General features: G+C 37.0%; 1 protein-coding gene across 1 annotated transcript; it reads left to right on the forward strand.

The window, feature by feature from the left end:
- Positions 1-515: 515 nt before the first annotated feature.
- Positions 516-27,798, forward strand: niban1b (niban apoptosis regulator 1b). The gene is made up of 14 exons (XM_083547863.1): positions 516-697; positions 12,455-12,588; positions 13,014-13,142; positions 13,774-13,888; positions 14,550-14,714; positions 17,005-17,120; positions 21,322-21,426; positions 22,110-22,272; positions 23,565-23,752; positions 24,281-24,427; positions 24,602-24,712; positions 24,819-24,926; positions 25,877-25,988; positions 26,187-27,798. Exons 1-14 carry the CDS (start codon positions 643-645, stop codon positions 27,296-27,298), a joined length of 2,760 nt encoding a protein of 919 aa, XP_083403989.1. The 5' UTR covers positions 516-642; the 3' UTR covers positions 27,299-27,798.
- Positions 27,799-27,824: the final 26 nt, after the last annotated feature.

Raw genomic sequence — 27,824 nt, forward strand, 5'->3', positions numbered from 1 at the left:
GCCAAAAATATAAGGAATGGAGACTAGATTAGTGGAAAACTGTCCTTTGGTCTAAATAGTCCAGATTATATTTTATTTTGTTCCAACCACATGTTTGTTTTACTGCCGATTGGCATTAGTTCATTCTTAAGAAAAAAAATGCACCAATTGTAAATAAGAAAGTAAAAAGAAAACTGGATAGATAGATAGATAGATAGATAGATAGATAGATAGATAGATAGATAGATAGATAGATAGATAGATAGATAGATAGATAGATAGATAGATAGAAAGAAAATGATTGATCAATTAAGGTAACTATTCACCTCTTGCTGCCACTTTGACATTTTACCTCTTATATTTCTTCTAATAATGTTTATTTAGGTGATGGATGAATAAAATCCAGTGTAAGTATACTCTGTGTGTGTGTGTGTGTGTGTGTATCTATTTTGTAAATGATGAGCAGGCGGCGCTACAGTTAGAGAAATGTGGAAAGTTTTACAGAGTCGGCACCGCAAATGACTCTCTCCGGAATCGACTCACCTAGACGAGTCGTTTGTGGAGCTCAGACTTGAGGCGTGAGCGCTGCTCATTGCTGTTTACGACGTTTGAGACTGAAGAGAGTTAACGGGAGTAAAGGAGTCAGAGAAATAACTCTTCGCCATGGGAGCTTCTTCCTCCAGTCTTTTAGACGAAACTAAATGTAACTACATCAGAGGTAGGCAGTGTGTTTTTTTGGGGGGGATATCTGAAAGAAGTTGTAGTTGAGCATCATAAGGAGAAAAGCATGATCCACACTGGTGACACGTTTACTCTACTTTTCAGCGTTATAGGGTTGTGTATCTGAGTTGTTCTGCTTTCTGTCTTAAACTTCTTTTCACTTTTAATGATCTGAATGATCTGGACAGAAAGATCAATCAGAAGGTTTTGATGTCGATACAGTACTGTCTGGGCTGAAGAACCACTAAAAGGATGTGTCTTTTATGTGGATGAAATTTAATGTTACTTTGTATGAATGTTTATGTAACATTTGGACATCCTGTACCACTGACCATGTGGCACAATGTAACCATAATACTTTGTGCTTGTTTGTTTGTTAAGCTTTACTAACAACACAAACAAAGAGTATCCATCATTTTAGATTTTAATTAAACACTGATTTTAATTGTGTATTTCAATGTTTGGGACAAAAATAGATTCATTTATTTATTCATTCATTCATTCATTCATTCATTCATCAGTGGCTGCTTTCTCCTGGTCAGGGTTGTTTTTAATTATCCAGGGAATACAAGGCAAGAGGCAGGGAACCCTTCAATGGGATGCAGGACACCAGACACACAATTATTCACACATTCAATGACACCTAGAGGCAATTTAACATAACAGATCTACCTGCTGGCATGCTTTATGGAAGTGAGAAGGAACTGGAGAACACAGAACGTGCACAAAAGGATTGAAGCTGGGATGCTGAAGCTACTGTGCCATTGCCTAAATCCCAACTCAGATTCACAATATAAATATATTTTATTTTTTTTAGACGAATTTCTTATATATATATATATATATATATATATAATATAGGTTTTGGTCACATGACTTTTCCAGCCATATGTGGTTCTTCAACTTATTGTGTGTGATCTAACTATTTAAACATCAGGTATACAATAATATTCTAATTATTTACTCGAGGTTTTTTCAGGAGAAAAAAAAATGCCATGATTTATAGGCAAATCTTTTGTGCTACTGATGTTTGGATTAAACTCATTCATTCAAGTGCACAACCAAATTGGCCGATGACTGCATAAGTCAATAATTGGAGAAAAAAAAACTTTTATATTGGTGGGTCATAATTTTCAACACTCTAACCAAAATTAATCTTAGCCCCCTATTCTATGTTTCATATTCTCCCGAGGGTCTTTGAACTTCACTGGTCTACATATAACCAGTATAACCCAGTCTGACCATGCACCACACACTCTACACCACATCCATGTCACATGGATGGTGTGTCATAAATTCTTTACTTAACTGCTTTCAAAATCGATTCAACAGGAATGTGAGAACACTGCCACATCTGTCCAACTCTTTAGACTTGGAAGCTTGGAGGGGTTTATGTCATGTGGGGTTCTGCATGATGAGAAGGACGTGTTTCCTTCCTGTGTTTGGGAGCAGCTGGTCCAGAGGATTGTTTGCTGATTTAGGGGAAGTTTTGAAGAAAAATAAAAAGAGGAAACCAGCTCCGTTCTGCACCCTTCTGGATTTTTCAGCTTGATCAATGGAGTGGAGCACTCGCTTCCTTCTGCACACTTGTAACAGCTTAGCATAGAGTTGGCCAACGACCCTGAGGTAAGAAAGGCACTGACCTCTTAGAGTAAGAAAATGAAATGAAGAGATGAGAAAGAGAGATTAGATATAAGAGATGGGGGAGGGAGAAACTAGAAGAACAAAAATAATAGAAGAAACCGAGATAGAGAGAAACAGAAAAGAAAATGAGAGTAAGACAGACAAGGACCTCGGGAGATATGTGGAAAGCGAATAAAATATAGACAGAAACATTGATGTAGAGACAGAGAGAGAGAGACGGAGAACATGTGACCCTGGAGATCACTGGTGTAAAGGGTATAGAAGAAGTTGCCTACTGAGAAGGAGTCTAAAATGTAAAACCTACACAGTTTCTCTCAAGTTTATTCATGATATATAGTTTCATACTGAATCTAAAAGTCTATGGAGTTAATAAATAAAAGACTTTTAAATTCACCTGTACAACGTTATATCTGAACACTTATATACTCAGTTTTTAGTATCATATGCCCTATTTATTTGTGGCACAGCCTGTTGGGAGTGCTTACACACACACACACACACACACACACACACACACACACACACACACACACACACACTATTGATAACGGGATATGTAAAATAATTACTTTTAGTCAATTCGAGCTTTTTATATTCAAATTAATAAGCTATATACATTTTAATGAACATGAACAATAAAATTGAATTGAATATCTCTGGCATGACTGCGAAGCGTATGGAAAATTAGGGAAAATGGTTTGGCAACAATAACCCTGAATGAATGTTCACACTGCAACATTGTTTTGGATCCTTTTATTCATCTAAATGCACATGCAGTCAGGAATGACCACTTATTTCCAATTATATTTGTCTTGTAAAGTAAGAATGTGATGTAGTGTGCATGATGCTATACTGGATGCTTGACCTGTTTGCTATATTAGATTTGTTAAACTAATGAAATATAAATACTTTAGCTAGGAATAAAAAAGGTTTACTACTATTTTTAATAACAGTCAGAATGAAAGCACGTTGATGCACTTTGACTCTGCATTGTTTTGTTAGAAGCGGTTTGATCTTACGGGGTGCTTCAGTGCGATGAGCGACTCCTGAACAGGAAATTACTTCATGCTTTAAACCTGTGCACAAGTACCGCACTGACTCCGTGCAGAAAAGAATTTCAGATTTATAGATTCTAAAGCCATGGATCAAACCGAGATCTTAAGTGACACCAATCACATTCTTTAAGATGGCTGCTGTTACTGATTTTTAGCTCTGCAAAGTCCTTTTTGTCCTTTTTTAGTCACATACACAGTCAGCGATAAAGAAAGTCTGTTTGGGATACTAAACCACTCAACAAAGCAGTTTAAGTGCTAAGTATAACTCGGCTTATTTGCTGGTCATGTTAGTTTCACAGATCCACAAAAGCGAATATGTCAAACATCAAACATCTTTTGAATGATTGACTACATATGTGCTCGGTGGAAATTTTCGTTGTCATCAGTAAACCGTTCCATTCAAGACCCCTGGCTCATTGTTGGAAACTGAGTTTTTTGCTGCTAACAAGAATTGAGTTTTGTAGAAAGGAGCTTGGAGTGAGATGGAGGAGCATATGGTAGAAATCACTGTGAGGGCAGCTTATGAAAGTAGAATAAATTGAGATATTCATAAAGCAGATGTAGAGAACAACTATGGCAATGATGTCATGATTTATTGATTGTGCTTGATTTAAAATGCAGATTTTCTACATGCTCTCTCATGTACTTAAAACTCTCCTGTTTAGGAAATAAATGTTGCCGATCCCATTCGATATTGTTAAAATATCGAATGGTCCTTGCAGGATTGCTAATTGGTTTCGATTTAAAGTTTTAAATCCAGATTAAATACTGTTTGCTCACTTTCTGGGATCTTAAACTTTGATATAGTGACATTCTTTTTAAAGGTGCTTTTATAGTGAATCACATAGCATGTCTCTTCATCTGAACTCCAGCTGTTCAAGGACTTTCATTCTGCTTGTACCCTCTCAAGCAGGGTTCTGGTTTAAGTAAAATTCAAAACGTGAGCACTGGGAAAGAAATGCGTGACTCAGAACATCGTCTGATGTGCTTCCCTTCTGTTGCAGATTCAACAGTGGGCTTACTAGAGACCGAATGAGATAGATAGAGAAAGGCAGAAAGAAAGAAAGAGAGAGAAAGACGAAGAACCTATGAATTGACTCTGCGCAAACAGACTCCAGTTGTCATGTTCAGAAACCAATTCGAGTTTCAGAACAGGAAGATTTAGAACGATGTCACTAAGCCGAAAGTCTCTGTGGCCTGAACAGACCCATATTATCATCCTGCAATTCAGCCACGTCCCCTTTTACAGCTGCCAATGTTATCCACCTACCAACATTTATTTTCATGAATTTCAGTGTGCGCATTTTAAGGTCACTTCAGGATAGGCCCTCATTTCTGGCTTGCATTAGGGGCTGGGGATATTACTCATGTCATTACTCACACACACACACACACACACACACACACACACACACACACACACACACACACACACACACACACACACACACACACTCTCTGACAGGCCATTCTGATTCTAGACTCACTCCCACCACTGCCTCCTCCCTGTGAGAGATGCACACGTGTGACATGTTTGTGTTTCCACAACTGGCAAATTCTCCGTATGCCCTGCTGTATGGTTGAGAGGTTAAAATTTTCCACTATTTGTAGTTAATATTCTCAGCGGTGGTTTGTTATGTATCCATGCAGGCGTAATGAAATATTAGCAATTCTTCTTTATGTCTGTAGCTTTGAATATCAACTATAATGTTTTATTTCTATGAAGACACCTGAATCTTTTTCTTTTTATTCACCCAGCTAATCTTATAGAAGCACATCAAAACTTCCATTACATATCTGGCTGCCCAGGTTTTTAAAGATGAGTAGATCAAAGCAGAAGAAAAATCTTCACAACATTTCTGTCTTTTCTGACACATATGACTGGAGGAACGCACGCCATTTTGATAAACAAGAATCATACTAGCTGAAGGGTGGAACCCCAACATTCAGCCCACACCGCTTAATACATTTTAATTTAATTGTCTTGTCCAAACTTTATTTATATTTTTTATTTTTTAAATTTTTTTGGGAAAATTTAAAAACAATACTCTCTGCGCCAGCATTGCCCTACATACACATTCAGAGTCCCTCTGCTCAAATCTCATTCGATCTCCACCAGCTGCTCATTTTCCATGTTGGCCAGCTGAAAGCAGATCTGATGTGGTCGATCTGGAGCTCTCTGTTTCTCACATCTTCCTGGTGGAACGAGCCAATAAACTGCAGCTAAACCTCCAAGTCCTGCTATCAACACTTTATTTGATAAATATTAAGCTCGACACTGAATAAAAGTAGATTTACGACCAGCAACCGTAATTCCCTCCATGTATTTGTGTAATGTATCTGTGAATAAGATGTAACGTCTGTCAGTCTGACCACTTTACACAAAGTTGTGTCAATCAGGGTATTGGCACAATGTCAAGCGAAATTGATGCAGCACGAAAGGAATGATGTACTGTTCAGAAATGCACTTGGAAAATATTAGTTTTAAATGTACTATTCAGGCGCACATTGATTTTCACAGTGTCATTGTTGATTTATAAACTATTTAAGTCATTTTTAAGGGATTTATGAGATTTTCCTGGGCTAGAATCAAATATGTTGGGAGTTTTTTTTTTTTTTTTTAGTAACTACAGTGAATTAAGAGCTCACTAAACCAGTTACTTTTTCAATATATATTATTCGCCTTGACTTAATTCCTCAATTATTTACTTTTGTTTGCTATACAAATAACAACAGTTCATTGTTTGGTTGATGCACATCCAGACATTGTATTTAATGCATGTCTTTTTTATGTAGTGTAGATTTTTCTTACTGCTAGACTTCAGAAGTTGCAGTGCACAGCATCTTGACATTATTTCTTCCTCTGCCATACAATGATTTTAAACTCCTTTTAACTCCTGCTGTGCCCTGACCTGCTTTCACTTTCTTCACTTTCTCTGCTCTCCATTACTCCCTGATCTCCCATGTAATCTTTATCACTGCACTCACCCTCACTACAAGACTCTTTACGCCATTTACCGTATGTGAGCAAGTACCACCTACAATTTATCTGTGCTTTTCTGGGTTTTCCCTACGTGCACATTAGTTACCACTATGTTGACCTTTTACCACCACATTTTAGCTTTATTAAATGAATTAAAATTACCCTGTTTTTGCAAAAGGGGTCCAGTTTTGGCTGCTTCTTTTTAAAACTGTCCTAAAACCATCAAACTTTTTCTTCAACCACTAATGCAAAACCAGGTATAAGAAAAGAATATGTAATTTCTTATAGGCACCATTATGCCTGAAATTGTTACAGTCAAAACCCCATTTAACACACAGATTCACAAGTGCATATAAAACTATGGTAATTACGAACAGTGGCTTTAAGTAGTACAAGTAAAAAAGGCTTATTAAATTATTGACTGATAAAAAATGACATGAAATAGGACGTGTCAGAGGTCATAAAACCACCAAGGCAAAATTATTATAAACTTATATATATATATATATATATATATATATATATATATATATATATATATATATATATATATATATATATATATACAATTTTTTTTTACATTTTTTTTTTATTTTTATAAAATGCCTGCTTGGTTAAATAATATATAACAATGATATTTTATAAAAAATAAAATAAATCTAATTCATGCAATACACTTTTTATTATATTGATTAAATTGAGTAATCAATTACATTGCCACAAATTAAATTGATTGACAGGTGTGTGTGTGTGTGTGTGTGTTTTCTCACATTTGATATTAAATTTTTTAAAAGATATGTTCTACTTAACAAATGTCTTCATTCCTTCCATCATTTATTCATTCACTCTATGAAATTCTTAAAGCTGGACATAAACCGCTAAAGAATCCATAGCCACTTCCTGGTTAGCGGCTAACGTTATCGTTATGGATTCTTTAGAGTTTTCATGCATGCGCAAAACAAATCATATTTCCGGTACGGAGTGAGTCGCCACAGTGATAGTCTTGGCATTGTTGTGTGTGTTTTCAAGTTTAATAATAATTTTAAAAATGCACTTAAAGTGCGAGGCAGAGACTAAACAAACTTGCAGTCCGCCACTTAATACGTTCCTAAAGGGACCTCAGTTTTTAACTATGTTCTGCACATAAAAAAAATGCATTCGGTGCACGTCTACCAAAACGAAAGCCCTGTACCGAAGATTCCGGTACGAATGTGTACTATTACACCCCAATATATATATCTTGATCTTGTGTGAGATCAAGCAGCTTGATCTGACAGCGACCCCAATGAGAAACACGCTATAGGAAATTACTTCATGCTTTACCCTGTGCACAAGTACAGCTAGAACTCCCTGCTAAAAAGGTGTTAATGAAAACTGTTGATTTAAAAAGTTGTGGCTGGTTTGTCCACTTTATGCTTCTGGACCTGATAGTGACTTGCGTGTTAGAAAGACAGGTTGTCCCTTGTTGGCTTTGTTGCAGTGAAACATACACATACACAACTAAACATGCAACAACAATATTACAAAGACCTACAAAAAATATTGTGCTCTATAATGTTACTTCTAAAAACCTTTGGAAAAAGAAGCATTTTATAACTAACAAGATAGAAGAAAACATATATGAAAAAGGTGTTCAGGTTACAGGTGCAGTTTTGGGATCTGTAGTTGTTTTTAGAACGATAATAATGAATACATTTTATAAAAAGCAATAGAATAACTTTTATTCACAATATTGCAATGCAGTGCATCTTATTCATTTCTTTATTTCTGACTTATGTATAAAGGTTTCTGGCCCTGGTTCTACTAAAATGGAGCTCCTCAGCTCTGATCTGATCTGACAACATGTCTACATTCTGTAGATTCAATAGATGAGATAGGGGAAAGGAAAGACTTAACAATACTTTCAGTTTGTCCTGCAATAAATACATTATCATATATCATATTGTTTAGTCTTGATTCAGTTTGTGCTTACACACTAAGACACAAACATATACACGGAGCAGAACAGTTAACACATACAAAAGCATAACCTCAGACACTACGACCCCCCCCCCCCCCCCCCTCGCTGCAGGATTTCCAGATATAAAAAGCCCCATGTGTTTGTGTGGTGCAGGATACAGGGCAGTTTGAAACCACTCCAGATGTGAGAATACAGGCCTAGTACTCAGCTGTGTTTGTTTACATTTACTATGTGAAAGATGCTTGCAGGAACTGTGTGCATCTGCTGAAGGCATCAAAAGAATAAATTTCGCATGTTGTTCACAAGAAGAGCCAGATCTATTGTTGTTGTTGTTGTTACAGGCAATTGATTAAGTCTTTTGACAAAAAATTATAATAGGAACATTATAGCCATAATAAATCATAATTCTTTGGATACTCAAGTACATTTAAAGCAAAATACTTTTGTACTTCTACTCAAGTTAAATTTTAAAGGGAGTAATATTTGACCTATTGTACAGTATCTCTACTGTAACTTAAGTACATGGTTTGTGTACTTCGACACCACTGTGGGTGTGTAGGTTTTATATATACATTATTTGTGAACATCTTCAGTTCAAAACCATTCAAATTTATTAAGACCTGATGTGCTTCAATATAATTTTACAGCCAAAAATCTGAATATTATGGTTTTTGGAGGCAACTACATTCACCCGATATTATTTCATTGGATGGAACCCTGAAGCTAAATCTTACCACATCCTAAAGCATATAAACTATATTTTCGAGACATCCTTCACTTTTCTCTGGGTAGGTTTTTCCTCTAGATTTGGGACAGGGATTTGCTCATTCAACCACAAGAGCATTAGTGAGATTGCACACTGATTTTAGGCAAAAATGTTTGGTGTGCCCTCAGCATTCCATTCGATCCCAAAGGTGTTCATTGGTGTTGAGGTCGGCGCTGACTACAGCTGTTGTTGTGCGCAAAGCATTGCCATGCTGGAGTTTTTATAATTCCTGTGAATGGAAATTATAATGCTACAGCACACAAAGACCTCAAAAGATTGACTCCTATTGTAAAATACCGATTAATTATAATCAGTTAATTTAGGTTATAATTTGTACTTTTGGAACAACTGCAGTAGCTTTTGTCCATGCAGCATTATCCTGTCCTCCCCAGCGTGTTCCACTGTTATCTTCATCAACATCCTGCAATTATATGTGAATGCTGGCACAATTACACCTACACCCATGAGGCCATCTGCCAAACTGAGAAATAATCCTTTTATGAAGTTTGAAACTACTCCATAGTATGTGCAACTATCATAGTGTTCTGCGTTCTGCAACGCAATTTAGAAAGTATGATTAATCATGAAGAAGCTACTATTTTCACTTCTGGTAGATGCTAAACTGCATTTTTTTGCTGTCTAACTGTACTATACAATGACAAAGTTCTGTCTGTCTATCTATCTATTTTAGAAGCTATTTAGCTAATTTATAGACTGAGTGAACCAAGCCAGTGCACTCTTAGTGCCGGTCCCAAGCCCGGATAAATGGGGAGGGTTGTGTTAGTAAGGGCATCCAGCGTAAAAACGTGTTAAATCGAACATGCGGATCACGAATACGGATGATCCGCTGTGGCGACCCCTAATGGGAGAAAGAAAGAAAGTTTATAGACTGAGTGAACCAGAAATGCTTACTGACAAATATTAGTTATTATATATTACTGTAAAAAATACTACACCGAAATATAGTAGGCTGAGGTCATTTCAAGATCGACAACATCTACATCTTCAAGTATAGCATGTGTTACCACATACTACTGAGAGGAATCATATGTAGATACAGCGTGTGAGAAAGACTAGGTGGAGTTTAGTGTGATTGTGGTATTGGAAGGAACGTTGAAGCTTTGACCAACGTTGAAACCCATCAACCATGGTAAAAAAAAATCAACATGTCAATATAACCTTAATAATAAATAAGGAATAAAGATGTCATGGATAGCATTGAAGAGCCCAGTTTAATAATACACATCAATATGCATTTGTCCCTTATTTATTGCATGGGTACAAAAAGGAAACTTGTGTTTTTTCTCAGCTGAAAACAACATCGAGAATGGAATTATATTATTTATATATTATTTATTTAATTATATTATTATACTATATTTTGAGTAAAAAGAAAGTGAAAGTGTGTGGTTACTTCATAAATATTGAAAAATATGGGTTAATACAGGTATATTATACAGGTAGCATATGGGTTGTAGGTGTTGTGTAAACAAGTACAAGTCAAGTCAGTGTTTTCCTTGCTGAGGGCACAAATGGCCAGTGGAAAGAAACCTCTCCTTATTTTTATGTTGGCCATCAGGGAGCGGAAGTGCTTCCCTAATCGCAACAGAGAGGAGTCCTTTGTTGTTAAATAGCTGTGGTCCTTTACTATCTTTCTGGCTTTGGGTCAGCACATCTTCCTGTATATAGACTGCTAGATAAAAAGGCTCAGTGTGGATGGTACTACTAATATCAACTCCCTCTAAAGAGCTCGTCTACCCTGTGTGGTGATTCTTCCACAACGAGCCTGAGTTGCTTACTGACAGGATGCTCTTGATGTTATTCTACATGTTTGCATAAATTGCGACACGTGACCACATTACTGCACAATCACTTCCTGAGGTGTTGGGTGTTGATGTTGTAATGGACGAATTGGTGGGAAAATGAATTTATCAGAATTATCATTGAGAATGGAGTTGCTCTAAACATTGAAGTGAACTGACTATTATTAAAACAGCACTGTGTGCGTGTGCCTGTGTAAGTTTTTACACGTGGCAGTGTGATTTAGTTCTTTGCAAAGTAAAAATTTGCTAGCTCAGCTCTCTTGCAAGTGAATTAAAACTCAACAGTGTCTTACACAGTGTGTGTGTGTGTGTGTGTGTGTGTGTGTGTGTGTGTGTGTGTGTGTGTGTGTGTGTGTGTGCTGTGCTGTGCTGTGCTGTGCTGTGCTGTGCTTCTGCTTTTTCTTTTTGCTTAAAGAGGAAAACCACACAATCTGCCAGTCAGGAATCTCACAGGAAACCGTTATCTCATCCCTCTGCCTTTTAATTCATTTCTCAGCACAACATGAAGAGCAGGCTGATGAAATAACTGGAATCTGACACGGGTTTAATTAAATCATTATATAAAGACTGCTTCATGTGTCATATTTTTAGCATTTTCTCTGGAGCTGGTTTTCATATATCCATGTACTTGGGCTATTAAAGTGACGGTCATGCTGTATGGAGAAAGTTATTATTTCTCTGAGGCTGTTTTTTTTTTTTCTGCAAATAAGCAGCGAAATCCAAAATGGAGAGAGACGTTGGACTCAAGTGAAAATAGGAGGAAATGCAGACTCCACATCACCGTGCCATGTTATTTTGGCAGAGTAGTGAAGCGTTAAGTCTCAGCCCAAATTTCTCCGCAATGTATCATAAAGCTGGCTTTGAATGTAGATCTGTTTTTCCTCTTACAAATGCAGAATCTAAAAAAAAAAGAAATAAATTCCAAACCAAACTATAAGGATTTAATGGGTTTTTAAGACGAAAGATAATACATAAAGGTAAATACCAGTGAAATGCTACAGCTATGATATACGATAAATTTAATGAGTCTATAAAATATTGAGTGTAACAGTGTGCTTGGTATGTCATTTAGGACTGTTTTTGGATTTTTCTCATACAGCTGTGCATGAACTTCCGAAGGACAGCTGAGTGCAAAAGTTTCTACACCTCTATAACAAAATGAAGACATTTGATTTAGAAAAACATCAAGGGTACATGGTTTTTACAATAATACTATGGTTATAAAGGCTAATATAATAATGCATATGCCCTTGCACATGCTAATAATTTTTATTCCCATCACTTCTAAAGCAATAAAAGTTTTGCTCAAACATTAACAGATTAAATGTCTCGCCATAACACTAAAATTGGGTTTTGTTGCAGGGAAACACTTCAGTATTATCAGCAAAATTTTCATTTTGGGAAAATGTTCACGTGCCATACATAAACGTCTTGAAAAGGCATGTTTAAGTATTCAGGTATGAGCTATGCACATTCAGCGTTTTATATAACTAAACCTGTTCGTGTGTGTTTGTGTGTGTGCAGGACGGACCGAGGCTGAGCTAAATAACTTCAGCCCTCACTTTAAGAGGCAGCACAGTGTGGCATTTTTTTCCCAGCTGCAGGATGAAGTGGAACAGCAGCAGACACATCTATACACACAGCTTCTCAAGCAGAAGGTACATTACCGAGCACATACTTATTAAACTGAGTTAGTTGTAATTGCAGTGAACATCCTGGAACCAGGTCATTGTCATGCTGAGTAAGGTTATAATGTTACAAAATCACTCTCAACAGTGTGTTCTCCGTCTGTGTGGGAATACAAGCATCAGAGTGTGATGGTCACGTATCCACAAACTATTGGCCTTTTTACTGTGTATTTTTTGGCAGGTTTGGTTGCTGAATTCAAATCAAGTTTAATAGCCAGCTATAAAGTATTAGAGGAAAAAAACAAAAACAGTACAGTTGTACATTAGAATTTAAACCTGTTTCTAAATCACGGTGCTCTCTCTCTCTCTCTCTCTCTCTCTCTCTCTCTCTCTCTCTCTCTCTCTCTCTGTGTGTGTGTGTGTGTGTGTGTGTGTGTGTGTGTGTGTGTGTGTAGGAGCCACCACAGGCCTCTGATTTGGTCTATAAGGACAGCGTATTACACTTTGATGACAGTAAGAAATGGAAGGAAAGATGTGTGACAGTGCGGGCAGACTACAGCGTGGAGCTTCATGACAGCCAGGAGGTATATCACAATTCAACACACTAATGCAGCCTATTACTAGGAAATTACAATTATGTGATTATAAGATGGCCAACCAGTTATTATGTTTGTCAAGCTATCGTAAAATAAGTCTTAATTTACCTCATGTTACAGCTGGATTTGCAGACCCACAGTAAAAGAAAGGAAGGTGCTTTATGCTTGTCACATGAACTTTACAGCACAGTGAAAATCTTTCTTCGCATTTACCAGCTATGTTAGTAGGCTGGGGTCAGGGTCAGCCATGATACAGTGCCCCTGAAGCACTGGGGGCCTCAAGGGTGGCAGCTTGGCGATACATGTGGTTGAACCCCTGAACTTCTGATCAGTAACCCAGAGCCTTAGCCACTGAGCTACCACCTCCAACCCACAGATGGAAATAAAGCAGTTACACAAGTTACTTTAATGTACTCCTACAACCCTTGTTGTAGCATTAAACACTGACTTAAGTATTACTGTTCAATTCTTGTATTTTGACTCTTCATAATTACGTGTTTGGATCCTTTTACTCTGTTATGCTGTTTTGCACATCCAGGAAAAAATGTTCGGAGTATTTTTTTTTTTTTTTATTGGTGTGATTGTTCATAACACAATGTCATGTTTTTACAATATTCAGACTTTTGCTAAAGGAACTCCTGCACGTCAAATACTCCAGCTAACAGGTGGCACGGTGCTGACCTCGGAGGAGAAATATTCTGCTCTAGTAGACAAGGCCTTCCCTGATCTGAACAGTGAGTTTCTCTGTGCTCTTATATATATCTAAAACCTTATCAGGACTCGACTGTTTGTCTTCAGGCAGGCATTGTTTGGCCATCACTGAATAAAACAAGAAGAAATGTAGACGAGAATGTTTCAGATTACATGTGCTTGTAGATGTTTTTTTTTTTGTCTGTTTTAACATCAGTTGAGGCATGGTGCCTTTTTACAGCATGTTTGCAAAAGAAAAGAACTTTAGCACGGCCTGGCACCATTCTTTGTTTAAAAGTTCTCTTTAAAGTTTGCCTGTTGTTAAAACGTAATCAAATATTTGACAGTTCTAGTCAGTGTATAAATGCTTGCATTAATACTGCATGACACAAAGGGGATATGGGACTATAGTCTGAACAAACCAAATCAGGTTTGGGGACTTGGAACAGGGATTAAAATTGTATATTTGTTTGGCTTATTAGGTTAAGACAAAACAATGAAACAAAGTGATGAATAGAGAGAGAGAGAGAGAGAGAGAGAGAGTAGGAAGTAGCCTTCTCCCTAAACTGCTTTTAATCACTAAAATAGGATTAAAATGATTTATTTCCCATTTTTGTTTCAGTAGAACAGAAAACAAATGCAAGCCATGAGAAATTTTTTCTTTATTTATACACCTTCTGCTTTTCTCCCATCACCCCATTTCAGGCTCGAAAGAGGAGGCCGCTTCACCCATGATGACCGTTCCAGGTCCGTTTTCTGTCTTTTTGAGACTCCCATACAGGAGAGACGCCTACTTCAGCTTCCAGGAGGAAGACAAACAGATTCGCTTTATCTCCATTCTCTCTGACTGCATCCGCCATCAAAACCACGGTGAGTGCTGTGAGAGGAGGTACACTATATGGCCAAAAGGTTTGGGTCACATGACTTTTCCAGCCATATGGGGTTCTTCAACTGTTACCACAGAGTTGGAGACAAACAAATGTGTAGGATGTCTTAGCATTACATATTTCCCTTCACTAAAACCAGGGGACCCAAACCTACAAAGAGCTTACGTGGCCTGCCATAGAGCTCTGATTTTAACCCTATTGAACCGTATGACACCCCAGACCTCCTCACTTTACACCAGTACCTGTCTTTACTAACATGCTTGTGGCTGAATAAACACAAATCCCCACAGCAAGAACTTCCCAGAAGACTGGAGGTTATTATGACAGCAACTAGGGACTAAATGTGGAATGGGATGTCCAAAAAGCACATATGAATTGTCAGCTGTCCAGAAACTTTTTTTCTATATAGTGTATGTAGCTGAGACAGGCCACTGATTACAATATGTAAGGTGAACCACCTTACTCTCAACATAGAGGTAGTGTTATGTGTGTGGTTTCCTATCAGTACAAAGACCCAATCTTCTTGTAGGTTAAGATGTTACAGAAAAACACATGGGCAGATAAAGGACATATTTCTCCATTAATTTCCCAGGCATTACTTACAGCACTGACAGAAGGACACAGACAGACATGCAAATGGACACATTCTTAGAAAAAATGTTCCCTCAAGCACCAAACAAAAAAGGGTTCCTTTTTCAGAAAAAAGTTCAGAGTAGTTCCTATCATAACAGTGGAACAGAGAAACACCCAAACAATGTTTTTTGTTGTTGTTTGTTTTTAAAAAATATACAGATAGATAAAGAAGGAGTAAACAAGAGCAAGAAATAAAGTGAAGATGCCCTGCCTTTCTGAGTATGTAAGATTGCCGCTGTTGTTGTTGGGTTTTTTTTGTTCGTGGCCTTGGTAACACTAATAATATCCCGCTTACAGAAGCTGCTCTTCCTGTGCAGAAGGAAGGATGGTCTTGATGACTCGTTCTCTGTGGTTAGCGGTTAGCTCTCCTCTGCAGAGCATGGTTACACTCGCAGTAGTTTCAGGCACATTATAATTATGCATGCTAATAGGGGCTGTGCTGCGCTAACACATTTTGATGCATGTGCGAGTCATATTCCTTAAATACCACATGGTCCGTGTGTCATGCAAAAAACATGCCAATATTGTAGGTACAGGATACAAAGAATGAAATGTAATGCATGAAAATGATTAACTGGCTGATCTTTATGTCTGGTGTAATGTTGTATCAATGATGCATTTATAACGTCTTATCAATGCATCTCTTGTAGAAATTTCTACAAAAGAATTTCTATACTTCATTGAAAATGGCCTGGCCTGGTCAAGTTAGCACTGATTGTGTAACGGCATGACATGATGAGCACAGCATGTTTGTAAGAGCTGTTTCTTAATCCAGTTTCTAATTAAAGCACTTTTTATAAGTTTCATCTCTTTATCCTTCCCTTTCCCATAGTTTTGGTGCCAACCACAAAGGAGAAGTTTCTAACAAGCTTCTAACACAATGCAGTTATATTCTTACAAATTGATGCAACAGAATCGATTAATGTTACCAGAGCTCTGACTATCAGCTGATACCTGATACTGACCTGATACTGACATTTTGCAAAAGGTTTGGAAGGTTTAATGTTGTACTGACCTCCATTTGTAATATTTTTTCTGTTGAACCATTAAGATATAGTTTTTACTTATTTGTATTAATTCTAAGTACTTTTAAGCTTCTGTTAATAATAAAAAAATGCACTCTATCGCCGGACACCGGACCATCACACCCATATGCAGTCTTTCTCCTAACTGTTGCCACACACCCGAAAGACATAGTTGTCCAGAGTGTATTTGCAGGTTGCAGGATTACGAAAAATCCCCTCAGCCACGCTCCAAAATCTAGTGGAAATTCTTCCCAGAAGAGTGGAGGATTTTATAACAGGAAAAGGGGGTTCAATCTGAAATAAGATATATATATATATATATATATATATATATATATATATATATATATATATATATATATATATATATATATATATATATATAAAAAATGGATCTCTTGGTCATTTAAATGCATTATTGTATACATTTAAAAAAAAAATATACAAACAATTAAGTTTTGTCTCTTAATTATACATAAAAATGCTGACACATGAATATACATGCGGTTTTGCATAGATTTTCTGTACCTAAATTGTCTGTACCTGAATTATACCAATCCAGGATTCCAGACTGATATACTGTTTATGCCTATTTCATTTTCTCTTTATATTCAGACACTCTGAAGAAGTCGACATGTGAAGTCCAAGCCTTTCTGAAGGCCATTCATTTCTACAGACAGGAGAAAGGACATTATGAATCATGGGAGATGCTTGTAGGCACCGACTGCCAAGTGAGCAATTTTGCAATGTTTTCAGTCATTTGATGTGCATTATAAAAAAGCTTTACTTCAAAACAAACACTACAGAACATGACAGTATATCTGTGTATAGAGATGGTGTGTGTACAAAGAGAGGCGTGGGTTTGGAGAGACGGTTTGTTTGGGGAGAGTAGTGTGTCACTGGAGAGAGGGTGTGTGTGTGTCTTTCTGTGTGTCTGTGGAGAAAGAGGGTTATGTGTGTGGAAGAATAGAGTGTGTATGTGGGTGTGTGTGTGTGTAGAGAGAGGTGGTGTCCTCAGCTGTTAGACAGGCGTGTCTGAGTCACAGCTCAGTTTAACTGACGTGACCACAAAGGGAAACTTTTCTTTTGCCTGTGAAAAACATAAAGCTATTCTTTACTGTAAACTTAACAAAAATTGTGAATTACTTGTCATAAATGGTTTTTTTACTACTTTAAATGAATAATACAATAATAAAAGTTATTCAAACATTTTTATGTAATTTATTAGAACAAACTAGAATGTTAAAAATGTTACTCAGAACTTTCGAACCATCGAAATGAAAAGTTCGCAACCTATCGAGGTCGCGAGTGTCAAGGTTCCACTGTAATCCTTCGTTTATCGCAGTACTTCCATTCCATTACAGATAATCAGACACCACCCCAGAAATGCTATTGCATGTATACAGTACTGTACTGTATTAACATTTTACTTATTTTTAAAATTGGTAGTTATATTTTTATTAATACATTTCATTATTTCAACATAAAACTCCATTAACTCAATTCCAAACTCAAAGATTTTTGGTCTATCGTGCTATCCGTGAAAATCAAATTAGTTATGTGGCAAATGCAATTCCGCGATAAACCGGGGGCGCCAGATTCGAACCGCGGTAAAGCGGGAGATTACTGTGTATATATAAAATTAATAATGAATAAGTCCAGTAACTGCTTTAAAATGCTATGAATTTTAGTCCCTTTTGAAACAGAAAGGTTACTTACATTTGTCTGTGGATTATAATTGATTATAATGATATAAGATTATAATGGTTTCTCCCTTTTGTAACATGAACTTAACTCGTTTACACTCTTCTTATGGAGTGAGTCGGTGAGCCTGTGTGTGTGTGTGTGTGTGTGTGTGTGTGTGTGTGTGTGTGTGTGTGTGTGTGTGTGTGTGATGGTCCAGTAGCCATGATGTTAACACATACACTGTCCTCACCTTGGTCGTAAACCAAAATATCATTCAGTTCATATCTCACTGTGGTTGAATGTATACATTCTCTTGAGATGCCCTGGGAGAAGAAATTTGCACAGGTTTATATTTTTTTCAAGATACTTCTCCTAGGACACGGGATATATATATATAATATACTGTGTATATATAATATACTGTGTGTGTATATGTGTATATACAGTGAGGAAAATAAGTATTTGAACACCCTGCTATTTTGCAAGTTCTCCCACTTACAAATCATGGAGGGGTCTGAAATTGTCATCGTAGGTGCATGTCCACTGTGAGAGACATAATCTAAAAAAAAAAAATCCAGAAATCACAATATATGATTTTTTAACTATTTATTTGTATGATACAGCTGCAAATAAGTATTTGAACACCTGTCTATCAGCTAGAATTCTGACCCTCAAAGACCTGTTAGTCTGCCTTTAAAATGTCCACCTCCACTACATTTATTATCCTAAATTAGATGCACCTGTTTGAGGTCGTTAGCTGCATAAAGACACCTGTCCACCCCATACAATCAGTAAGAATCCAACTACTAACATGGCCAAGACCAAAGAGCTGTCCAAAGACACTAGAGACAAAATTGTACACCTCCACAAGGCTGGAAAGGGCTACGGGGAAATTGCCAAGCAGCTTGGTGATAGAAGGTCCACTGTTGGAGCAATCATTAGAAAATGGAAGAAGCTAAACATGACTGTCAATCTCCCTCGGACTGGGGCTCCATGCAAGATCTCTTCCGTGGGGTCTCAATGATCCTAAGGAAGGTGAGAAATCAGCCCAGAACTACACGGGAGGAGCTGGTCAATGACCTGAAAAGAGCTGGGACCACCGTTTCCAAGGTTACTGTTGGTAATACACTAAGACGTCATGGTTTGAAATCATGCATAACACGGAAGGTTCCCCTGCTTAAAGCAGCACATGTCCAGGCACGTCTTAAGTTTGCAAATGACCATTTGGATGATCCAGAGGAGTCATGGGAGAAAGTCATGTGGTCAGATGAGACCAAAATAGAACTTTTAGGTCATAATTCCACTAAACGTGTTTGAAGGAAGAAGAATGATGAGTACAATCCCAAGAACACCATCCCTACTGTGAAGCATGGGGGTGGTAGCATCATGGTTTTTTTTTTTTTTTTTTTGGGGGGGGGGGGGGGGTTGCACATGGGACAGGGCAACTGCACTGTATTAAGGAGAGGATGACCGGGGCCATGTATTGCGAGATTTTGGGGAAAAACCTTCTACCTTCAGTTAGAGCATTGAAAATGGGTCGAGGCTGGGTCTTCCAACATGACAATGACCCGAAGCACACAGCCAGGATAACCAAGGAGTGGCTCTGTAAGAAGCATATCAAGGTTCTGGCATGGCCTAGCCAGTCTCCAGACCTAAACCCAATAGAGAATCTTTGGAGGAAGCTCAAACTCCGTGTTTCTCAGCAACAGGCCAGAAACCTGACTGATCTAGCGAAGATCTGTGTGGAGGAGTGGGCTAAAATCCCTCCTGCAGTGTGTGCAAACCTGGTGAAGAACGACAGGAAACGTTTGACCTCTGTAATTGCAAACAAAGGCTACTGTACCAAATATTAACATTGACCTGTGTCCAAAAAACAACATCTGATTTTGTCTGTCATTTTGAATACAATATAAGCCTGAGACGCTTATAATAGGACCATAAAAATAGTGCTATTATTATCAGTCATAAGCTTTATTATCCCATACCATGTTTGGAAGTGAAATAACTTGAGTGCAGTCCCAGCCGCAGGAAATCCAGTAGCCACGAAGGAAACACCTCCGCTTTCCTCTTAGTGTTGATTTACTGAATTTTTTTGCACTTTTATTAACCCTAACCATGCGGTCATTTTTTCTCACTATTTCGATTCATTAATACCAGATGATGATGGAATGTGATCAGTCTTATTGAACAGGAGAAAACAAAAAGAATTATTGTCAATAAAACACATGATGTGCTACAAGAAGCTGTTGAGAAAACATGTAATGCTATTGTCCGCTTACATAAACTGTGAGGTTTTAAACTGTGAAGGTCAAAAATTCAAAGCTTGAGTATGAAACTATAACCAATATTAGCAGAATAGTTAGTCTCTCTCTCTCTTTTTCTCTCTCTCTCTCTCTCTCTCTCTCTCTCTCTCTCTATCTATCTATCTATCTATCTCTCTGTATGTGTGCGTGTGTATATATATATATATATATATATATATATATATATATATATATATATATATATATATATATATATATACAGGTAGTATTCTTATCGTAAGTCGAAGATGGTGCTATGACTGTGACAGCCTGATTTATAATTTTCATTTTCTGCTCTAAACTGATGGCTTTCCTCCTCTTTTTTCACTACAAGCAGGAGACATACTTAGGCATTTGGAAGACATGATTTTATTACTAAAATTGCTGTTTGAAAACGTTTGAACCAGAAAAATATACACACTAAGACAACTTTAATCTGTCGACCGCTTGCAAGAGTGGGGCATCTCACAGGGCGAGAGAAACGCTCCATCGTACTTTGCTGCCTGTGGCTGTTGAGTGAAATTTTTATATTTTTATATTTTGTCGTATCATTATGGTTATCATCAGATCTAAAAATCGTAAGCCGAAACATCATAACTCAGTGTGTGTATGTGTGTGATATATATATATATATATATATATATATATATATATATATATATATATATATATATATATATATATATATATATATGATAATAAAAGAAGCTACTTTTTGCTAGACCTAATGGTCTGATTGTTAAACAGCTCAGCTCAAACTGGTTCTGTTTTTACATAGGTGAAGATTCCCTGATAGTTCATAGAATATATTTTTTCTTATATAATGTGCTGTGATAATCTCAGACTAATAATGCTCTGTGTGTGTGTGTGTGTGTGTGTGTGTGTGTGTGTGTGTGTGTGTGTGTGTGTGTGTGTGTGTGTGTGTGTGTGTGTGTTCGATTAGGTGCTGGCTAACCTGGTGATGGAGGAGCTCTTGCCGTCTCTGCAGACAGAGCTGCTGCCCAAGCTGAAGGGGAAGAAAGCTGAGAGAAAGAGAGTGTGGTTCACAGTGAGTTTCTATGTATAGACACGTGTGACTCAAAAACTCCAGAAAGTCATTCCAACATCAACATAAATTACTTGAAATCTCAAAAATCTCACCCACCTCATTTCTAATACTAATTTCAATTCATGAGAGCTGCCGAGTTTATAGTCACCACAGTAAGTATATAGCCACACAGTAAGGCACTGTTTATTTATTTTTTATTTTAAGAAAAATAAAAATGATGAGAAAATTATTTGGGTATAATTTGTCACCACTGCATGATGAACATACATGGAAATGTGATTTTTGTCACTCTCCTTTTTTTGTTTGGTTTTCTGTCGGCTGCAAACATGTATATTTTGTTTTAGGCTACACAAAAGAATTAAAAGGAGAGAAAAGTTGATATTACAATCTGAAATATCAGACATGTACAGTATGTAAGACATATGGGTAGGGATATGTATTTGGCATGGATATGAAACAAGATTTCCAAGATTGGGACTTTTGGTAAATGCAAAATTGTATTTTGTTAGTGAGTAGTACCTGTACTGTAAAGTTATATCTATGTATATTTAAATGTATACATAGATATAATGTACACATTTTATGTTTTAGTTTTTTTTTTCTTCATACATTTCAGAAGACATTACGTGTGCACACTTCAAGTAAAAAAAAACCGAATTAACACCCTTTCTTACATTTTCCAGACTGTGGAGGCGACTTATGAGCTGGTACAGCAGCAGCTCAATGAGGGACTGCAGAGGTTGAAGAAGGAGTGCAGTGAGATTGACAAACAGCAGGAGACACTCATTCGTTCTGACTTGGACGAGATCATCAACTCCAGAAACTTCCTAAAGTCTAAACTGCAAGGTAAAAGGAATAGAGATGAAAAAAGGTTCTTAGATGCATCACGATACGGAAAAGAACTAGTATAAATATACAAAAGAGTATTTAATAATAAAAAAAAAAATTTATAAAAAAAAATCATTTTTGTTAATATTTACACTTTTTTTAAGAATAAATATATTAACACACCTTAATAGACAGTGTGAGAGTTCAACACTGAGGGAACATGCAGAAGAGAGTATGTTGTAAAGCAGATCCAAGACTATCATTCTTATCCATCAGTGGTATCCTGTTTGTTATTAGAATAAAGAAATACTGTTTTCTATGTTTTTTATTTCATAAATAAATTGACTAACTGTTTAGAAATCATTAGAAATCAAGTGCATTCCACTAATGTAAAAACAGCGTTAGATTGATAGATTTATCATACTAATTAAAACACAGATATACAAAATTTTATAATAAATATATAAAAAAGAAAGTATTAGCTTAGTCGTTAACTTTGGATCAGAAGTTCAAATCCCAGCATCACCAAGCTGTCACTGCTGGGCCCCTTGGCAAGGCCCTTAATTACTCAGTTGTATGAGATATTTGTAAGACACTCTGGATATGGTTGTCTGCTAAAAATGTAATAAATGTAGACTGTAGAGGGCTTATATGAATATTGTCTTGTATATATATCCTAAGATACCATATTCTGTATATTATCTCAATCAGGGTTTCTGTGGCATCTTAAAAAGTTAAAAATAAATAAATAAATAAATAAATAAATAAATAAATTTATTAGAACTTTTAGTCCTTAAAAAGTCTTAAATTCACTGTTCTAAGGCACACTGAAATGCTCTCGCAGCACTTTAGAATGTTTTTTTTTCTTTTTTAATTTCCATGGTGTTTAGTTATTTTTTCAGTAGTCCAAATATAATATCCACAAATGAGACCAATGTGCAACAGCCAGTCAGCTTTCTGATATTGCTGTGAAACTCTTTTGGATTGTACCACAGATTGAAAAAAAAAAAGATTTTATTTTTCAGCTATAGGGAAGTGCAAGTTTATGTAGGGCTTGGTTAAGTCCAAATCCTAACAAAGTAATTGTGGTTTTTGATGTCATGATATAAGTCTTAAATTTAGCTCTAAATGGTCTTAAATGGGTCCTACAAAGTCTTCAGTTTGACCTGCAGAAGCCCTGATCAATGTTCAGTTCACAAAAAAGCATATTTATACATATTTATACATAAACATTCCTCTGTGGGTGATTTCTTTAGTAGAAATAAGAATATTAATGAGTGGACGTGTATTTATATGTGCGTGTGTCTCAGGCCTAGTCTCAGAACCAGCGATGAAGTATTGCTCTGAGAGTGTATCTCCGTATCTGGCCTCCATTCTGGAGGAGTTGATGGGTCCTGTGAGTTCCGGGTTCCAGGCTGTGAGACAGCGTTTGGAGACAGAACTGAACCGAATTTGCACGGACTTTCAATCTGGAGGAAATAAAGAAGAACTCACTAAAGTAAGACTCGGAAGAAGAGTTGAATGAGTTGCAATTGTAATTTAACATCAGAATTTTTAAGATTTTGAACCCATTGTAGATTTGACAATTTAATGTTATTGTTCAGTACTATTGTACTGGAAAAACTATTATTCACTGTGAATGTTAGCCCAGTTAGTAAGAGGTTGGGTAAAAGCACCTTACAAGCTCATTAACTATCAGCGTTCACTTGTTTTACAAGTACTGGTACTGAGGGATCTCTGGTTGATGGTGAATGCTGATAATTAAAAGTGTATTATGATTCAAAGTAGTTTGTGAAACAGAATGTGAATGTTGCTGGATGAACGTTAGAATTTGATGAAAAATATTGGTGTTGCTGCCCCCAACTGCTCCAGTAGGGTATTACATTTTCTAAAGAAATAATGTGGCTTATAAGGGTTATAGTGGGTTTTGATATGTTGTTTGATAGCGTATGTGCGTGTCTGTTGGTGAATCTTCGATTCTGTATGATGTTGAATTAAATGTTGGTTTCTGTATCATATGTTTAAGGCTTTAGCGGAGGTGTCTCATGTTCAGCTGGAGGACTGTTATCAGCACGTCTCCGTGCTAAAGGAACAGCTGCAGGAGCTTCGCAGCCGCTTCAGGTTCTCCAACTCGACATTGGTGGTGCACAAGACACAAAGCTACATGCAGCAGGTATGCTTCATGTTGCAGCTTCGCTCTGTGGACCATCATCTTAATGGCACAACTTCTGTCTTAGTCATGATTGACTTTTAAATATTTTGTACTGTGGCTCATTCTTTAGTTGGACAAAATATTCCTTATACAGATAAAGAATACTTTGTTTTATGGGTGGTTTGTTTATTTTAGCTCATGGAGAATGCCGTGTACACATTCGAGTTGCTGCTTCAGTCAGCTATCAAAGATGAACCCGAGAAATTGGTTACAGTCATGGAGAAAGCCAAGCTTCGGATGCTTAAGGTGAGTGTGCATTATGTTCAATTTGATTTAAACTATTTCGTGCAAAAATGATGCAATAACCTTTATTTTGTGAACATTAATACTATTTACTATTTATACATTTCAGCAATATGACTATGACAGCAGCACAGTTAGGAAGAGAATTTTCCATGAGGCCCTGGTGGACATCACTTTTCCAGCCATCAGAAGAAACCTGGCCCCCAGCTGTAAAACTGTAATTACTTGGATTCCACCAGCACTCACACACTATGGCCAAAACATGAGTCATAATATCTCATTTGATTTCCCTGGGAAAATAGTGTAAAAGATTAAAAACTCTATGATATAACTGAGTTTGATAACCAGCCAGCAGAACTGAAATGAAACAAGGCAGAACAGCTTTTAACTTTATACTTAACACGGCTGCACTACATGTTTTATAATAAAGTCTGTCCCCTTATATATGTTTTATAATAAAGTCTGCAGCCATATTGGCACCAGTCCAAAGCAGTTACTTCCAAGAACAGGCCTCTATCTACTTAAAGAAGAGAGAGATTAAAATAGAACTGGCAAACACTGTGTAAATAGTTTGTGGACTAACACAAACATTGTTTTTTACCAGTTGCTCTAAGGCCAAACTTACCGAGATCATATTTGGTTTCAACACAGATCTAACTTTCGATTCTGATTTCTAAAATAAGCAAATAAATCCTTTATTACATATTCGAGGAACACTGAAATGAATTCAATTAAAGACTAACTACTAAAATCAATCAAATTACATATGACATTGTTTAGTATTGATAGAAAAAGTAAAATATATAACGAGCTAATAAAGATCCACACTTGCCCATTATACATTAGATAAGGCAAAATTTCATTTATGGGATATGATAATACCATATATATTGATATATATGATATGACCAGAGATCAGTTTAATCACCAAATGCACCAAACATGCAAGTTTGAAAACAGTTGTTGGCATTTGTATATGTCTATTTTACTTGACTGAATAAGGACAAAAGCCAATAGTAAAGTCATTAAGATCTGTCCCAGGGAGAGACATTCCCCATGTGTTAGAATCTGATAAACCTGGAATTTTCCACTTACTCCATTTCTACATACATTAAGATTTTTTGTCTTTGTACTGAATGAGTTTTCCAATTTTAACTTTTTCTGTAGGAGCTCCAGCACTATGAGCAGTACATCTTTGCCGATTACACAAACTTTATTCAAGTGGAGAACGTCTACGAGGATATAATGCTGAACATCCTGAATAATGAAGTGAACAAAGGTAGAATAACTTTCTTCAACAAATGTGTAGTTCGAGGTAAACCTTATGGTAAATAGTAAAATCTGGATATTATACTTGAATCACAACAATGGTAAAGTCTGTAAGAGATTGTAATTGTCTTCTCTCTTGGTGGAAAAAAAATTCCCATCATCTCCACTGCCTAGATCATTTAACAGGAATGTCTTTATTTCCATGCAGTGGTAAAAGAAGCAGCCACTCTGAAGAAGCACAACCTGTTTGTGGACAGCACCGAGCTGCAATGTCTAAGTCAGAGCAGCCTTACAGACAGTCGCACTCCGCCTCGCTCTGCCCCATCCAGTCCAGCCGTAGTGCAATGTGCAGTTGCAGCACAAAAAGCAGAGCAGATGTCCAGCTCATCTATAGTGGAAAATGGCAGTTCACAGAAGCAATCAGTGGAAGAGAAACAAGAATTGGCAAATGAATTATCTCAGACCGCTGAAGCACAATCATCTAAACCCAGTGAGCATTCAGCTTGTGCATCTGTAGATTCTCCAGATCTATCTAAGACCCCTTCCCAATCCCTATCCGATTCCTCAGTGGGGAATTGCGATATTTCTGTGGATAAACCCGACATTGTGTCCTGCACCTCATTACCAGAAGAAGCTGATGCTACAGCACAGACCCAAGCTTTGATATCTACTGTGAATGATTTCAAGACTTCTCCTGTTATTATTGTGTCAGAACCTGACTCGAATGTGGATCAAACCATTTCTGTCAACATACCAATTGAAGTTAATACAGAAAATCCTGTTCTTCCAGCTTCTGTGCAAGAAAATCAGAGTGTCAGTGCTTTAGAAGAGACAAAGGTTGAGAGTGCAAATCAGTGTCATTCTGAGATCTGTGATGCTGTGCTTGCAACCCCTGAGGAGCCACAGAGTGGTACAGTCCAGCCTGATACAACCGATGCTGAAAATAATTCAGGTCCCCAGACTGAGGACACAGAAGACACACAAATAGAAACACATTTCTGCGAATCCTCTTCCACTAAAGATGACACCGCAGTCACTGAGGCACCAGCAGAGAGCGTGATAGAGAGTTCCAGCAGTATCAACACAAACGGACTCCCCATTATCCCTGATGCTCCAGCAGAGGGCGAGAGTGACACAACTGCACACTCAGACGAGGTAGTGTCTGAAGGCACCACAGCTCCACACCGAGACTCTGTCAGTGAGGATGAAGAAGCAGAAGCAGCACTGGACAGCGTGAAGTGCATCAGAGATCTGGTGGTGGAAATAATTGAGGTGGAGGACATTGTGAGTCCCTGTCCAGATAGTAGGGAAACTCAATAGAGGCCTCTGAAATAGAGGAGTGAATGATCTCCTAGGGGACTTGGACTGCACAAGGGCTTTTAGAAGCAACTAAACAAAATTGTATCACGATCACGTCTAACTCGGTTACAGTTTAGACTCAAAATGCTTTTCCTGAAATATTGTAATTAAATCTCACCACGTTTTTTTTGTACACTGACATTCCAAGATTAAAAAAGGATATCAGAAGTTTATATAATTTTAAATATATAGTTAAGAATTAGTTTAGTTAGCACTGCACTTTGTATTTAACACTTATTCTCTTTTGAATATCTCAATTATATTTGCAGATGCTTTTGTATGATTTAGTATTACATTCTACTTTAAAATCAGATCTCTAATAAGGGTTTCGCACGGTACATCAGTGAGCTCCGAGTGCCACTGAGAGCGTAATCTGGTGTCTAAATACAATATCACTCATATATTGGACTGCTACATAACTGCAATAAACGAATGTTTTCTGTAAGCATTGTTTTAAAATTTTATATGTAGATGTGACCTTTTTTTT

The sequence above is a fragment of the Silurus aristotelis genome (assembly GCF_946808225.1).
Source record: "Silurus aristotelis genome assembly, chromosome: 8".
Classification (NCBI taxonomy): domain Eukaryota; kingdom Metazoa; phylum Chordata; class Actinopteri; order Siluriformes; family Siluridae; genus Silurus; species Silurus aristotelis.